This window comes from Myxine glutinosa, chromosome 5 (genome assembly GCF_964187855.1).
Source record: "Myxine glutinosa chromosome 5, kmMyxGlut1.1, whole genome shotgun sequence".
In the NCBI taxonomy this organism is placed as follows: Eukaryota; Metazoa; Chordata; class Myxini; order Myxiniformes; family Myxinidae; genus Myxine; species Myxine glutinosa.
This window is the reverse complement of record NC_136265.1, coordinates 86,893,534-86,912,106: the sequence shown is the minus strand read 5'-3', so window position 1 is coordinate 86,912,106 and position 18,573 is coordinate 86,893,534. Positions and strand designations below refer to the sequence as shown.

The following is an 18,573-nucleotide window of genomic DNA, read 5'->3' as shown; positions in this document are numbered from 1 at the left end:
TAAGTGTGCTCGTAGTCTGTCTTTTGTCTTCTCCCTGGGTAGTAACAATAAGTCTGTATAAGCTAGTATTTTCACTGTGTCACCTGCGTCTCATGTGCTTGTAAATAAACGTGACTGCTGTCTTTTTGCTTATGTGTGTGAATAGGAAATAAATTTAGTAGTATTTCCAAACCTTTCTTTGCCTTCGTTTTCCTCTTTGCATTCGGTCGCTTTATAATTTTCCCGATTCAATAGCGGTGGCGCGATCCGGCCAAAGTTTGGGGCAAATCGGGGAATAACTGTTCGGTCACGGTAATACACCACCGCTCGGTCAAAATAACATCTTAACCGCGTCCGTAACAATATATATATATATATATATATATATATATATACATATATACAGTCATCCCTCGCAACATCGCGGTTCACTTTTCGCGGCTTCGGTACATCGCGGGTTTTTCTCGCTAGTACAGTGGAACCTCGACTTACGAGTGCCCAACTTACGAGTTTTTCGAGATACGAGCCGTCACTCTGGCAGTTTATTGCTTTGAGATGCGAGCCGAGATCCGAGTTACGAGCTTTCGCCACCCGGTCACGTGGTTATCTTGCCGTTCAAGTACAGTATCTTTGTCGTATAGCGCTGCGTTTTAGTTTTCGCATTTCGGTTATTTTGAGTTTTGCCGCCAGGTGGGTTCTGGTCACGTGGTTATCTTGCCGTGTACGTACAGTATCTCTATCGTATAGCGCTGCATTTTAGTTGACGCATTTCGGTTATTTTGAGTTTTGCCGCCAGGTGGGTTCTGGTCACGTGGTTATCTTGCCGTGTACGTACAGTATCTCTATCGTATAGCGCTGCATTTTAGTTTACGCATTTCGGTTATTTTGAGTTTTGCCGCCAGGTGGGTTCTGGTCACGTGGTTATCTTGCCGTGTACGTACAGTATCTCTATCGTATAGCGCTGCATTTTAGTTTACGCATTTCGGTTATTTTGAGTTTCCGCCGCCAGGTGGGCTCCGGTCACGTGGTTATCTTGACGTGCACGTACAGTATCTCTGTCGTATAGCGCTAATGATATATAACGCCGCCGATAATGATATGATAATTTATGATAATCTATGCAGCACGACGTGGTCCTCACGTCACACAAGGCGCCTTTGCCGGCGCAAAACGGCTCTCTCAGGGTCAAACTCGGTATCGTTTTGAGCGCACGGTTCAGACCTTCAAGAAAAAGTTTATTTTGTAAAAATCGAGCCACGCGTTCAAAAGATATGACCGGTTTTGTTCGCCGGCACGTCGGCGCTCGAATCGAATCGAGTTAAAACGAACACTGCCGTTGTCGGGTCCGTCTGAGACAACCACCGGGCCTAGAACGCTGGGACCGGTCTCGTTGGATAGGCCTGGATCAGATCTCGAAACGCTGGAAGCTGCACCTCTCTGTGATAATCTTGTGGACCATGACAAGAGATCGTGCGACACGTGGTTATCATGCCGTGCAAGTACAGTATCTCTGCCGTCAACTTGTTCAGAGTGCCGGCGATAGCTCGCCTTCTCTTTGTGGAAAACACGGTGAGATCCTTAACATCCAACAACTAATGGGACGCAAACGGGGCGCCCAGTTTAGCGGTACACACATTGATGAATCACCCTGCCTGTGATTCACCCATGACAGGTTATAGCTGGGTCGGGATTCAAACCCAGGCTGGACAGTTTAGACTTTAGAGTCAAGTGTGCGTACCTCCAGTCTAGGCCATCCTGCCAACTTGTATGCTGCATACAGGTGAAATATAAAGCGCGAGATATTTTTATATATACTGTATATTTAAAAAAAAATTGGTGTGGTTTTTGGCGGGCTGGAACGGATTAATAGCATTTCAATGCATTTCAATGGGGAAATTTGATTTGAGATACGAGCAATTTGAGTTACGAGCTCGGTCACGGAACGGATTAAACTCGTAAGTCAAGGTTCCACTGTATATGTAAAATTATATCGCCGATTTTTCGCTATATCGCGGGATTTTGCGGTATAAATGTATTTTTATATACTATTATTTTAAATATTTTTGTGGTAAAATAAGCATTTTCTAGCCTAAAAAATTAAAAAACGTAAAGAAATAAGAAAAATACAGTAATTAAAACATATTACAAGAAATAAAATACTGTACATAGTGTACAGTAGAAGGGTAGACAAAGAGTCGTGCGTATGGAAAACGCAGATGCGGCAGCTTCCACTTGCGCTAGTTACCCACGTAATGGGTAACTAATTCTCTTTCTGGCTGTGCAGTACATTCATCATCGTCATCACCTTCATCGTCATCAGTACTGCACAGCTAATTCATCATCATCTTCATCACGCAAGTTGTAGTATTGAAGAGCCGGGGCTCTTGCTTGATACGGACGAAATGACGGGCAAGACACAAACTCGTCCGAGAAGATATTTATTCTCAAAACCAACTCGGGAACACTGAAAAGCCCGTTTATCGGGCTGCATAATATAAAGCCCAACCAGAAACCGAAAGCCACGCCTCTCAAGCGTGGCGTGCTTCGGTGGTCACGTGATCAACAGGTGTAGCTGATTATACCCGCAAAGCGCGGCACGCTTTAGCGGTCACGTGACCAGCCACTCTCGCGCCGGGGATCCCCGCCGGTGACGGCACCGGCTGGAGCAAGGAGATTCTGATGCTGGTCTTGCTTGGGGGACCCATGGGTAGCTACAGTATCTTCAATGGTGAGTACCCATTAGAATTTTATATGTTGTTAAAATTACGTATGGGAAAGGTTAATAAGAGTGTGGGGAGGGTCATAAAGCTTTAAAATATATATAAATAATAAAATTAAAATATGGTCGCTACTTCGCGGATTTTCGTCGATCGCGGGGGGTTCTGGAACGTAACCCCCGCGATAAACGAGGGATCACTGTATGTATATATATATATATATATATATATATATATATATATATACACATACAGACTAAGCATTTAATATGGAATATTTTCTTTGTGGGGGCGAACTTTTCAAGATGACTTGGAACCAAAAGTTCATTGGAATTATGTTGAAATTATTCTAGATTTTGTTAATGTGACCTTTAAAAGAAACAAAAACCACATTTGACATTTCAAAGCAAATAAATTGATCCTTGAAAGTGATGTAAACCGATATCGAACTCAATTCACGGACAGTACTGTGTTAAACTTCTGTACGTTTTCCAGAAGTATCTCTTTATTTTGCACATTAGCCAAAAAAAATTTCAACAAAAACAAAAGCTAAATTATGACTGGGATTACGGACAGTAAAATTACAGTTCAGTACTTTGTGTAACCCCCACGAGCATTCAGGAGAGCACGTACACATCGAGGTATGCTGCTCACGAGATGTGCCAAGGTTTGGACAGGAATCGCTTGCCATGCAGTGACAATAGTCTGCTGTAATTCACGCACAGAGGTAGGCTGCTGGTCCAAGTTGTCGATTTGATGCGTTAATTCTGCCCACAAGTATCTATCGGATTCATATCCGGGGACATGGAAGGCCACTTCATATGCTCTACACCACGGTCAGCAATAATGTGTTGGATCATGCGAGCACGATGAGGCCGTGCATTGTCATCTTGGAAGACAAAGTTTCCTCGAAAGGCTGCACGAGCAAATGGAAGCAATGTTTCTTCCAGAATGACCCTGTACTTGAACTGGTTCAGGTTTCCATTCAGAACAACCAGGTCAGTTTTGCCCCCTGCATGAAAAGCAGCCCAAACGGTCACCCCACCACCTCCAGCTTGGACTCTTGGCACTATACAATCTTCGTTGAGGGCTTCATGCACTTGTCTATGCCCTCGGACACGGCCATCTTGACGATAGACCAGAAATCTAGACTCCTCTCTGAAGGTCACGTGATTCCAGTGTCCTGGCTGCCATTGACGATGCTCTCTGGCCCACTGCAATCGGTGCTGGCTGTGTTGTCTGGTCAGGCGTGGCTTTCTCAGGGGACGCCTGGCACGATAGCCTGCTTGAACCAGTCGTTGGTTGACTAGCCTTCTGGATACAGGCACATTTGTCAGATGCTGCCACTCAGCCCGAAGCCGATGAGCTGACTTGGTACGGCTATTGCAGACTAACCGGTGCAGCTGGCGATCATCTCCCCTTGTGGTTCTGCGTGGACGTCCTGGCCTCGGTATTGGAGTAGGGACACCCCGCTGAGCATTTTGTTTCAGGATCTTTGACACCTGACCTTGAGTGCTGCCATACTGCCGAACAATAGCACGCTGTTTCATGCCAGAATTTCATAAAGCCACCACTCCATGACAAACAGCATTGTCAAGTTGGCGGACCATCTCCAGAGGAAGCGGCAATAACTTTTGTAAACGTGCAGCAGTTGTTTTCCACTAATACAGAATGCAACAACCCTTATATACCCGATTGTGAAGCCAATCGTCAAATGTACCTGTCCTTACATTTTGTCACGCCACCTGTGATATAATCCTGTTATTGACTTCTTGCTGCGAAAGACAATCAGTGACATGGTTCTTTCAACAAAGACATCACCGAAGGGTAAAAGAAACTCACCAGATTGATATACTGAGTGCAGAAAGTAAACCCAAGTCAAGAGAAAAAAAAATTCCATATTAAATGCTGAGTCTGTATATTGGAGATCATTTTTACCTCTGACACCAAAGGTGGATGGAGGTCATGTTTTCAGCCATGACTGTTTGTCTGGCTTTGTCTGTCTGTTTTTGAACAGGATGTCTCAAGAAGGTGTGGACAGTTCGAGACCAAATTTGGAGGAGAAGTTGGGAATATGATAAGAAATAAATGATTAGATTTTGTGCAGATCCAGATCGGAGAATATTTTAAAATGTTTCTTCACCATTGAAAGATGGGGCTAAAACCGATTTATAGCAGGATATCTCAAAAAGTTAGGTACGGATTTGGACGAAACTTGGTGGACAGGTTGGGTGTGTGACAAGGATAAATGAATTCAATTTGATTTGAATCTGGATCAAGATCGGATCACTTTTAAGTGATTTTTCACAAATGAGTGACAGGGCCAAAAACTATATATGCAGCAAGATATTTAAAGTTGTGGACGATTTTCGACATAAACAAGTTGGATGTGTTGGTTGGGCGACAAGAACAAGCCGATTCAATTTTGAGTCAGGTTCGGATCCAGATCTGACCTTCAAGTGGGATACAAAACTTAAATTGTTCAGCCTGGCAGAGGTATGCAGACTTGCACGGGATGCTGAGCAACAAAGACATTGGAAGGTAATGTGTGCTCAGCAAACATATACAAGAGCAACTGTAACGAAAACGGATGAAGTATCGGATAATAATGTTGAAGATAATCATTGCGGTGCCAATTACGATGATGTCACCATGCGTGTACTGTTCTGCAAAACAATTCACTAATTAATGAACAGGACAAGGGGGCAGATTTACACTGTGTTGCTCCAAGAGAAAAGTTCAATTACCTCTAATATTTGCCGCACCTGCTCGATTGGAACAACTGCCGGAGTGAGGGGGGAGAAGAGACTGGGGAGGGGGAGAGAAGACTGGGAGAGGGGGAGAGGAGACTGGGGGAAGGGGAGAGGAGACTGGAGGAGGGGGAGAGGGGTGAGAAGGAGTTGGAAAAGAATGAAGGGAGATGAGTGAAGCGACCCCCACTCTCCCCCGTGTGTGACCCCACACTCCCCCATGTGTGACCCACTCCCCGGTGCAGTGTGCGTGATGTGGGAGGGATGGGGGCGGGGAAGTAGAGGATTTGAGCTCTTGAAGCCACATTTTACATGAGATGTAATTACATATTTCAAACTGTATTTCCGATGTGCACACACATGCATTCACATATTATCAGAAGTAAATACATTGTGTAGATTACATCATTTGTGGATCTGATAAATTGCCAGGAATCATTTTGTAAAACTGAATGTGCAGAGCAGCATGTAACTCAATATGTCCAAATGTCACAGACGTCCATGCCCATGGGATTCCCACGTGTGACCCCACTAATGAAATAATAATAGGTGCTAATAAAAGGTGTCCAATTAAAATTAAATCGGAATTGACGATAGTACAAATTAAGGATAGTAGGATACAACAAGGTATATTATTGTTGGTTAAAATATTTTATATATAATGATAAAGGTGATAATTGATGTTTGAGAAATTGATTTACCATCGTGGTTATTTCTTAAAGCAATTAAATCATAACGTCATGTTTTTTTTCTTAACACCAGAGTTCATCATCAAACTGTTTGAATCAAAATGTATCGACATTGACAGAAACCTTCATGAGGATGGTTTTTGAGTAAAGAACCTTTGGCATCTTTGGGTTCGGGTCGATCCAGATGGACATCAATGTCATGCTCAGCTTTCACTTCCACTTTCACAAAGAAATCTGGAAAAAGTAACTTTTATTAAATGCAGGCATCTTGTGTCACATGCAGAGGTTTTAATACTCTTAAAATAGATAAATAAATAAATCATTAAAATCGTTGATTTGAGGTCTTCCTTGAAGAGAGAAAATAAAACATTTCCCCACAGGAATAGCATCGTGTCAAAACATCACGATACCAAAGCATTACGTTCTGCACAAACTGCTTCTGTTTCTGTACAAATGTTACAAGATGCTTTTTTCCCGACCACAAATTCAGTGGGAATTTCACAACCAACAAAATAGAGAAGGTAAGAAAAATGTACAGAAGGCGAAATAGAGAAGGTTTCCTCCCCAAACTACTTTTATTGTCAAAATACATGGACAAGTGATCCAACATGCGACTGGTCGATTTTTTTTGACTTGAAAGAACCCTGATGGAAAACTAAATGGCAGAGTGTGGCAGGTTAACAGATTGACAAATACAGAGAATGGAATGAATAGGCTTAAGCCATGACATGTGACCATATGATAAGGGGAGTGGAAAGGATCAAAAGAGTCAGGAAGTGGAGAAAGGCTCAGGAGCGATTTGGAAAAATCACGTGTTGATGGCTAATTGTATTGAAGGACTGGACTTTCAAGATACTGTCACGTTCACCGGGGGTTTAAGATCCTCCAAGGTGATGGGTGGCCAATCAGCTTAAACTCCAAGGCGTTCAATCAAACAATGGCGGCTCTTCTTCACATGCGCCACGGGAGCGGGGGGAGTTACTTACCTGGACGGGTATCCACTGGAGCGTCCTCGAACCAAGATAATCGAGCAAGACCGACACGGATTTAAAACGCAACCAATAAAGGGTTCAATAAAAAATAACTGCAAGACGATGAAAAATGAAAGGCGAGGTAAAAGTAAAATTCCTAAATGGGGATCCTCCACTCAGACACAATTAGACAAGGGAATGATAAATAAATAAAATAATGTTCTTTGTATTTGTTATGGCCGGCACTCAGCTCTGGTCGACGACGCTTTCAGAAGTTTGATGGTCGTATCCGCAGTACAGCCACCCCGCACGGGAAGCACACAAGATGGTGCAGATTCGCTCCCGCAGCCAGCCGCCGGCGTGAGGCAAGCAAACAAGATAGCCTCCTTTTGTTTGCTCCCTTTCTCCTTTCTTTCTTTCCTCTCCTTTCTCCTTTCTCCGAAGAGCACCACCGTCAACCAACAGCCCCTCCTCCGACGTTGCAAAGGTTTCCCGAGCTCCACAAGTTCTCCTCACGAGCGCACCCGAGACAAAGCGTGACCGCCCACGACCAAAGCCAGGACCAAGAGAGTGAGAGAGCGTGAGAGAGCGCGCGAGAGCGGAAAACGCACCCTCCCCTCTTCTCGCTGACGTCAAACACTCGAACCAATCCCCACACCTCACCACTTCAGTCCATGGCCATGACCATGACCAATCATTCCTTTCGGGACAGGGCCTCACGGCCCTTGTGGACACCCATCAACACCATAGGGGGGCGGGGCTCCCTTGCCGATCGGCAAAAGTGCTGGGTTTCTGTCGGGCTTGTCGGTGTTGTAATGTGCCTGAATTCCTTTCCTGATGGCCCTCGTCTTATCGCAGGCCGATTTATTATAACCACAAAGGTCAGATCACAAAAGGTAGGACAGACAGGGGGATATATTCTTCTTCCCTAAGCTACATAGGACAAGAGCCACCCTCCGTATGGCCACACGTCACACTTAATCCGAACACACGGAGCTGACTTATTTACATCAAGGTGTTCTTACACGACACGAGGAGCATGGTAATCTATACAGTTCAACCTGCACCAAGGTATTTCATTGGTACCCCCCACAAACGTAACACAGACAGCCCCTCCGCCTGGAACCGCAGCTCCTGCAACTTTCCGACTTCCTGACCAAAACACACACTGACTCACACTTAATTGGCCTATGAAATAAATTTGGAGGGGCTGTGGGAAGCGAGCCGTAGCTAACTTACATGGCCTGCTTACCGTTCTGCACACCTTAAGCAACATTTCAAATATTTACAAAGCTTGAAATCCTCGCTCCTTACTCCTGGGGCAGGTGGAAAAGGTCAGCAACACAAAACTATCTTAACCACAAAACCTTATGCCAAAACTCAAAAGGTTTGTGCAACTCCTGGATCCCTTGAAAGACCACATCCCCCGGAGGATATGCCACAATACCTAACGTTGCCTGCAGAGCCATCCCAATGTAGCCAAATTTCCACGGGCCCTGTCCTGGTGCTGCAGGTGAGTGGCATGGCTCGGTATATTTCCCCCCTCCCCCCCCCCTTTCATTCACACAAATCACATATCATTCATGTCCCAAAACATGCTCACAGTCCCAAAAGCAAGTGCCTGACTTGCGACTTCTTCACCCCACCCCCCTTTTCAATTCTCGGTGACAGCCAAACAGCTCCTTAGCTGTTGTCCCACCGGGAAGGTCTCCACACCAGGCTCCTCTGACTCAGGCTCACATAGCCTCAGGTTCGCCAGGGGTATCCATAACTCGAGGTGCCCGACCAGAACCCCCCCCCCCCCCCCCACCGACGGGTTTCTAAATTCCAGACACCCCTGGCTGCCAGGGCCAAATAACCTCGGGGGGGCCACAGTCACCGCTCCTCCAGAGCTTGATCCATTGCTGCAGACACACACACCTTCCACACACACAAAATCCACAATCGGAAAATGTGCTGGGTTTCTGTCGGGCCTGTGGGTGTTGTTATATGCCGAGGTCAAGGTTGGCCAAGTGTGCTTCACAAGAACGAAGGGAAAATCACAAGGGCAATCACACACTGGGGATTATTCTTTCGCCCTACCTAATTAGCATAGCTCCACCCCTCGCTTGGAGACACATATACGATCTTCCCGGAGTTGCGGCCTCATGGATTCCCTACTTAGTTGCAAGAAGGCTCTTCTTCTTCTTCTTCGGGCACACTAATCGATACAATTATATCTGGACGAAGGCATTTCATGACCTACCGTCCCCCTCCCCCCCTCCCCACAAACGTAACATGCAGTTACGCTTACTTTTCATGGAATCCTTTCTGGATGTGAAAAATTTGAGGTGTCATGGACCTTCCCACTGTGAAATGCAGCACCATTCATGTTTGAACAAAGTAAGGAGCTTCACTCAGTTTTCAGTTATTGTCTGAAAAGAATAATTACAAACGGGCTATTTTTGTTCGGTCAATTTTGTAGGTCAGCGATGCTGCCCAAATGTTTAACCCTTGCGTGCTGCTTTCGCAGATTTATCACAAGATGAAACTTCTTTTTTTTTTTGGAAAACGACCAAAAAAAATGTAGTTTTAAAATGAAAGTTTTGAAAACAAACAAACAAGATGCAGCACACAAAGGATTAATGAGTGTTATGTGATGTGCAATCCTCCACAGGTGATGGATTGGCAGGTACCTTCACAGGTTGTATCTTGGTCGATTTTCTTTTTTGAGGAATTGTGTGTCATTCCCACATAGGAAGTCTTCCGACTTTGTGATATATCGTCAATTCAATTTTAAATTTTATATCACATTTCAAATTGGCCACTATGTATTAGATTATATCAAATTCATGAAAATGACAAAAAAAACATGGTCACCTTCTTCACAGCAACTTCAAAATAATTTTCCCAGAAAATGTCTTCCCCACTTTTGAAGAGCGATCAACGCCCCTGTTTGGGCCTATCACATTCACTACACAGAGAGGTGAGTGGTGTGACTTTCTTATACTGTCTCCTTTCTGGTCTGCTCTTTCCATGCGTTTTGCCTCCCCCCCCCCCCCCCCCCATCACCCTCTCTCCCCTCCTCCCCCCAGGTTTCTGCAGTTGTGCAGGGAACACGTCCCACAGCAACACCCCACTGGTGAAATTCCCAAAATACAGGAAACCTGTTCACCTTCACCCTTTCATTCCCTTTCTTCAACCACTTGTGGAAACAACTTCCACATTCTCTTCAATCTCATTCTTCCCTCCAAGTCTTCAAGACAGCTGTTCATCACAATCTCAGATCATGCTCTGTCTAACCCTGATCTTTTCCACCCCAAGCGACCCCATCATTGCGAATTTGGGGTGTTTTAATGGGGGTAGAAAAGATCAAGGTTTTGGATGGGGGAAGATAAAGAGATGGTGGCGAACAGCTGTTTTTAAGACCTGGAGAGAGGAGAGGGATTGAAGAGAGTGATGGAGTTATTTCAGAGGCAGGAGAAAAGAGGAATGAAGGAGTGAAGGTGAGCAGAGTCTTGATTTCGGCAGTTTCACCAGAAGAGGGCTGCTGGCAGTTCTTGTGCGACCTGCAGAAATATTTGGGGGAACTTGCCATTTTATTCCTTCCTTTCTGCTCGAGGTGTTTCAGGAGCCTTTTTCAATAACACACAAAAAATCACATGATACAAACACAGACCTCATTGGAAGTGATGCCAATCACACAACTCACCATTCGGCTTGTCACATTGCTCCTCCTCCTCCTCCTCCAGACCAAAGGAGTTCACATCCTCGATTTTTATCTGCAGAATCTCAGGAAATCCTTCCAGCTCCTCAATCTTCATTCCACACACGAGCACTGTCGGCTGTTCCGATTCCGGCTGCACATCACAGGAATCCTTCTCACAGCCAACTTGAGCGTCCATGGTGGGTGAACCTTCAGAGAGGAGGGAAACATACCACTCTTCCTCATGTTTAGTCCACCCTGAGAACCTTGATCTGACAAAGTGCCAATATGTGAAGTACCTCCATACTTGAGGCCTTATCTTCTGCTTAAATCAGTTACAGAACATTAAACTTTCACCATACACCAACGCACACCACACAAACGCACCACACCCAGTGACCCCCCCCCCCCCAAAAAAAAACAAAATTGCATGTCCGAAGACAACACTGTAAATTGCATATTCATGTGAATGTTGATTTGGCCGCATCTGAAAAATTAAAAAGCCTCGATATTTATGTAAAATCTGGGCCTGTTCTGCAATTTTATGATGAAGACATTCAATGGTGAGAAGGCCTCAAACACGAGCACAGGGGATGTGTATAAAGGAGTATTTGTGCTCACAGGTAATCCATGCCACAGGTGTGCTGATATGCAGACAGTTTCCGGACATCAATAACTTTCAGGTAATAAATAAGAAACCACTTTACATAAAATCGGATGGAACAACAACATTCCTCTGGAACATGTCCGTGGGAATTCAGTTCATGTTCATCACACTGGGAAGTAGGACTGAATCACCTGTATTACAGGTTTCGAAGAAGAGCATTTGTATCATTAGATAGTTTGAACACGAGGAAAGTGAAGTTTATTTGGAAATTAAATGAGCGGATTTACACAGGAAAGAGGAAGAAGAATCGGCAAATCCCAAAATTCAAAACGTGAGGGGGAAGAGGTTGCCAGACGGTACTTTCAGATATAGAGAGAAAGATTTGTCAGGATTGAAGGAAATATTTCAAGTGTTTGACCAGTTTGTGATTTGTTTAGACCTGAAAAAACACCACAATAAATCTATCCCAACACGATATGGACCTCAACACCCAATCCCATTGGCAGAGAGAAACCCCTTGGGGGGGAGGGGGGAGGGGGACAAATTAAGTAGCTGCAAACTCCATCATGTGACATTTTGGTTGAGATTGGATGAGGAACAACCAAATGTATCAAGGTCAAAAATGGTCAGACAGACAGATACAATAAATTGCCTATTTTAGAACGATATATGTCTCATGTATGAAGGTTATCCATCGAAACATTGAAACGCCCACTGTGTGCACAACACCGCCGATACCATGAGCTACAATGCTCCTCAAGGTGATGTGGACAACCCGAAATCTTCACAACTCTTCCTCTACTCACGAAGATGTTTAAAACCCGAAATCTCCATAACTCTTCCTCGACTCACGAAGATGTTTAAAACCCGAAATCTCCACAATTCTTCCTCTACACACGAAGATGTTCAAAACGGGAAATCTCCACAACTCTTCCTCTACTCACGAAGATGTTTAAAACCCCAAATCTCCACAACTCTTCCACTACTCACAAAGATGTTTAAAACCCCAAATCTCCACAACTCTTCCTCTACTCACGAAGATGTTTAAAACCCCAAATCTCCACAACTCTTCCTCTACTCACGAAGATGTTTAAAACCCCAAATCTCCACAACTCTTCCTCTACTCACGAAGATGTTTAAAACCCCAAATCTCCACAACTCTTCCTCTACTCACAAAGATGTTTAAAACCCCAAATCTCCACAACTCTTCCTCTACTCACAAAGATGTTTAAAACCCCAAATCTCCACAACTCTTCCTCTACTCACAAAGATGTTTAAAACCCGAAATCTCCACAACTCTTCCTCCACTCACGAAGATATTTTAAATCCGAAATCTCCACAACTCTTCCTCCACTTACGAAGATGTTTAAAACCCGAAATCTCCACAACTCTTCCTCGACTCACGAAAATGTTTAAATCCCCAAATCTCCACAACTCTTCCGATTCTCACGAAGATGTTTAAAACCCCAAATCTCCACAACTCTTCCTCGACTCACGAAGATGTTTAAATCCCCAAATCTCCACAACTCTTCCTATTCTCACGAAGATGTTTAAAACCCCAAACCTCCACAACTCTTCCTCGACTCACGAAGATGTTTAAAACCCCAAATCTCCACAATTCTTCCTCTACTCATGAAAATGTTTAAAACCCGAAATCTCCACAATTCTTCCTCTACTCATGAAGATGTTTAAAACCCGAAATCTCCACAACTCTTCCTCAACACACGAAGATGTTCAAAACGGGAAATCTCCACAACTCTTCCTCTACTCACGAAGATGTTTAAAACTCGAAATCTCCAAAATTCTTATCTCTCCTCATGAAGATGTTTAAAACAGCAAATCTCCACAATTCTTCCTCGACTCACGAAGATGTTTAAAACCCGAAATCTCCACAACTCTTCCTCGACTCACGAAGATGTTTAAATCCCCAAATCTCCACAACTCTTCCTATTCTCACGAAGATGTTTAAAACCCCAAATCTCGACAACTCTTCCTCCACTCACGAAGATGTTTAAAACCCCATATCTCCACAACTCTTCCTCGACTCACGAAGATGTTTAAATCCCCAAATCTCCACAACTCTTCCTATTCTCACGAAGATGTTTAAAACCCCAAACCTCCACAACTCTTCCTCGACTCACGAAGATGTTTAAAACCCCAAATCTCCACAACTCCTCCTCTACTCATGAAAATGTTTAAAACCCGAAATCTCCACAATTCTTCCTCTACTCACGAAGATGTTTAAAACTCGAAATCTCCAAAATTCTTATCTCTCCTCACGAAGATGTTTAAAACAGCAAATCTCCACAATTCTTCCTCGACTCACGAAGATGTTTAAAACCCGAAATCTCCACAACTCTTCCTCGACTCACGAAGATGTTTAAATCCCCAAATCTCCACAACTCTTCCTATTCTCACGAAGATGTTTAAAACCCCAAATCTCCACAACTCTTCCTCCACTCATGAAGATGTTTTTAACCCCAAATCTCCACAACTCTTCCTCTACTCACGAAGATGTTTAAAACCCCAAATCTCCACAACTCTTCCTCTACTCATGAAGATGTTTAAAACCCCAAATCTCCACAACTCTTCCTCTACTCACGAAGATATTTTAAATCCGAAATCTCCACAACTCTTCCTCCACTCACGAAGATGTTGAAAACCCCAAATCTCCACAATTCTTCCTCCACTCACGAAGATATTTTAACTCTGAAATCTCCACAATTCTTCCTCCACTCACGAAGATGTTGAAAACCCCAAATCTCCACAACGCTTCCTCGACTCATGAAGATGTTTAAAACCCCAAATCTCCACAACTCTTCCTCTACTCACGAAGATGTTTAAAACCCCAAATCTCCACAACTCTTCCTCCACTCATGAAGATGTTTGAAACCCCAAATCTCCACAACTCTTCCTCTACTCACGAAGATGTTTAAAACCCCAAATCTCCACAACTCTTCCTCTACTCACGAAGATGTTTAAAACCCCAAATCTCCACAACTCTTCCTCTACTCACGAATATGTTTAAAACCCCAAATCTCCACAACTCTTCCTCTACTCACAAAGATGTTTAAAACCCCAAATCTCCACAACTCTTCCTCTACTCACGATGTTTAAAACCCCAAATCTCCACAACTCTTCCTCGACTCACGAAGATGTTTAAAACCCGAAATCTCCACAACTCTTCCTCTACACACGAAGATATTTTAAATCCGAAATCTCCACAACTCTTCCTCCACTCACGAAGATGTTGAAAACCCCAAATCTCCACAACTCTTCCTCTACTCACGAAGATGTTTAAAACCCGAAATCTCCACAACTCTTCCTCCACTCACGAAGATATTTTAAATCCGAAATCTCCACAACTCTTCCTCCACTCACGAAGATGTTGAAAACCCCAAATCTCCACAACTCTTTCTCTACTCACGAAGATGTTTAAAACCCCAAATCTCCACAACTCTTCCTCTACTCACGAAGATGTTTAAAACCCCAAATCTCTACAACTCTTCCTCCACTCATGAAGATGTTTTAAACCCCAAATCTCCACAACTCTTCCTCCACTCACGAAGATGTTTCAAACCCGAAATCTCCACAACTGTTCCTCCACTCACGAAGATGTTTCAAACCCGAAATCTCCACAACTCTTCTTCCACTCACGAAGATGTTTCAAACCCGAAATCTCCACAACTCTTCCTCCACTCACGAAGATGTTTAAAATCCGAAATCTCCACAACTCTTCCTCGACTCACGAAGATGTTTAAAACCGGAAATCTCCACAACTCTTCCTCTACTCATGAAGATGTTTAAAACCCAAACTCTCCACAACTCTTCCTCCACTCACGAAGATGTTTCAAACACGAAATCTCCACAACTCTTCCTATTCTCACGAAGATGTTTAAAACCCCAAATCTCCACAACTCTTCCTCGACTCACGAAGATGTTTAAAACCCCAAATCTCCACAACTCTTCCTCGACTCACGAAGATGTTTAAAACCCCATATCTCCACAACTCTTCCTCGACTCACGAAGATGTTTAAATCCCCAAATCTCCACAACTCTTCCTATTCTCACGAAGATGTTTAAAACCCCAAACCTCCACAACTCTTCCTCGACTCACGAAGATGTTTAAAACCCCAAATCTCCACAACTCTTCCTCGACTCACGAAGATGTTTAAAACCCCAAATCTCCACAACTCTTCCTCGACTCACGAAGATGTTTAAAACCCCATATCTCCACAACTCTTCCTCGACTCACGAAGATGTTTAAATCCCCAAATCTCCACAACTCTTCCTATTCTCACGAAGATGTTTAAAACCCCAAACCTCCACAACTCTTCCTCGACTCACGAAGATGTTTAAAACCCCAAATCTCCACAACTCCTCCTCTACTCATGAAAATGTTTAAAACCCGAAATCTCCATAATTCTTCCTCTACTCACGAAGATGTTTAAAACCCGAAATCTCCACAACTCTTCCTCTACACACGAAGATGTTCAAAACGGGAAATCTCCACAACTCTTCCTCTACTCACGAAGATGTTTAAAACTCGAAATCTCCAAAATTCTTATCTCTCCTCACGAAGATGTTTAAAACAGCAAATCTCCACAATTCTTCCTCGACTCACGAAGATGTTTAAAACCCGAAATCTCCACAACTCTTCCTCGACTCACGAAGATGTTTAAATCCCCAAATCTCCACAACTCTTCCTATTCTCATGAAGATGTTTAAAACCCCAAATCTCCACAACTCTTCCTCCACTCATGAAGATGTTTTTAACCCCAAATCTCCACAATTCTTCCTCGACTCACGAAGATGTTTAAAACCCCAAATCTCCACAACTCTTCCTCTACTCACGAAGATGTTTAAAACCCCAAATCTCCACAACTCTTCCTCTACTCACGAAGATGTTTAAAACCCCAAATCTCCACAACTCTTCCTCTACTCATGAAGATGTTTAAAACCCCAAATCTCCACAACTCTTCCTCTACTCACGAAGATATTTTAAATCCGAAATCTCCACAACTCTTCCTCCACTCACGAAGATGTTGAAAACCCCAAATCTCCACAACTCTTCCTCCACTCACGAAGATATTTTAAATCTGAAATCTCCACAACTCTTCCTCCACTCACGAAGATGTTGAAAACCCCAAATCTCCACAACGCTTCCTCGACTCATGAAGATGTTTAAAACCCCAAATCTCCACAACTCTTCCTCTACTCACGAAGATGTTTAAAACCCCAAATCTCCACAACTCTTCCCTCTACTCACGAAGATGTTTAAAACCCCAAATCTCCACAACTCTTCCTCTACTCACGAAGATGTTTAAAACCCCAAATCTCCACAACTCTTCCTCCACTCATGAAGATGTTTTAAACCCCAAATCTCCACAACTCTTCCTCTACTCACGAAGATGTTTAAAACCCCAAATCTCCACAACTCTTCCTCTACTCACGAAGATGTTTAAAACCCCAAATCTCCACAACTCTTCCTCTACTCACGAAGATGTTTAAAACCCCAAATCTCCACAACTCTTCCTCTACTCACGAAGATGTTTAAAACCCGAAATCTCCACAACTCTTCCTCTACTCACGAAGATGTTTAAAACCCGAAATCTCCACAACTCTTCCTCCACTCATGAAGATGTTTCAAACCCGAAATCTCCACAACTCTTCCTCTACTCACGAAGATGTTTAAAACCCGAAATCTCCACAACTCTTCCTCCACTCACGAAGATATTTTAAATCCGAAATCTCCACAACTCTTCCTCCACTCACAAAGATGTTGAAAACCCCAAATCTCCACAACTCTTCCTCTACTCACGAAGATGTTGAAAACCCCAAATCTCCACAACTCTTCCTCTACTCAAGAAGATGTTTAAAACCCCAAATCTCCACAACTCTTCCTCTACTCAAGAAGATGTTTAAAACCCCAAATCTCCACAACTCTTCCTCTACTCAGGAAGATATTTTAAATCCAAAATCTCCACAACTCTTCCTCCACTTACAAAGATGTTTAAAACCCGAAATCTCCAGAACTCTTCCTCGACTCACGAAGATGTTTAAATCCCCAAATCTCCACAACTCTTCCTATTCTCACGAAGATGTTTAAAACCCCAAATCTCCACAACTCTTCCTCGACTCACGAAGATGTTTAAAACCCCAAATCTCCACAACTCTTCCTCGACTCACGAAGATGTTTAAATCCCCAAATCTCCACAACTCTTCCTCCACTCATGAAGATGTTTTTAACCCCAAATCTCCACAACTCTTCCTCGACTCACGAAGATGTTTAAAACCCCAAATCTCCACAACTCTTCCTCTGCTCACGAAGATGTTTAAAACCCCAAATCTCCACAACTCTTCCTCTACTCACGAAGATGTTAAAAACCCCAAATCTCCACAACTCTTCCTCTACTCACGAAGATGTTTAAAACCCCAAATCTCCACAACTCTTCCTCTACCCACGAAGATGTTTAAAACCCGAAATCTCCACAACTCTTCCTCCACTCACAAAGATATTTTAAATCCGAAATCTCCACAACTCTTCCTCCACTCACGAAGATGTTGAAAACCCCAAATCTCCACAACTCTTCCTCTACTCACGAAGATGTTTAAAACCCCAAATCTCCACAACTCTTCCTCTACTCACGAAGATGTTTAAAACCCCAAATCTCCACAACTCTTCCTCTACTCACGAAGATGTTTAAAACCCCAAATCTCTACAACTCTTCCTCCACTCATGAAGATGTTTTAAACCCCAAATCTCCACAACTCTTCCTCTACTCATGAAGATGTTTAAAACCCCAAATCTCCACAACTCTTCCTCTACTCACGAAGATGTTTAAAACCCCAAATCTCCACAACTCTTCCTCTACTCACGAATATGTTTAAAACCCCAAATCTCCACAACTCTTCCTCTACTCACAAAGATGTTTAAAACCCCAAATCTCCACAACTCTTCCTCTACTCACGATGTTTAAAAGCCCAAATCTCCACAACTCTTCCTCGACTCACGAAGATGTTTAAAACCCGAAATCTCCACAACTCTTCCTCCACTCACGAAGATGTTTAAAACCCGAAATCTCCACAACTCTTCCTCGACTCACGAAGCTGTTTAAATCCCCAAATCTCCACAACTCTTCCTATTCTCACGAAGATGTTTAAAACCCCAAATC

General features: G+C 43.4%; 1 protein-coding gene across 2 annotated transcripts in view; it reads right to left on the bottom strand.

The window, feature by feature from the left end:
* The window catches only part of LOC137415082 (uncharacterized), a 399,049-nt gene that overhangs the window by 53,404 nt on the left and 327,072 nt on the right, over positions 1-18,573 (bottom strand). Inside the window, exons 2-3 of one of the 2 annotated variants that reach the window (XM_078778287.1) lie at positions 10,798-11,001; positions 6,289-6,369 (exon numbers count right to left, since the gene is read on the bottom strand). The exons of the other annotated variant lie outside the window; for it this stretch is intronic. Of the exons in view, the coding sequence (XP_078634413.1) occupies positions 6,289-6,369; positions 10,798-10,990 (274 nt within the window). The 5' untranslated portion in view covers positions 10,991-11,001. The remainder of the gene's footprint in view (positions 1-6,288; positions 6,370-10,797; positions 11,002-18,573) is intronic. 2 annotated transcript variants of the gene reach the window in all.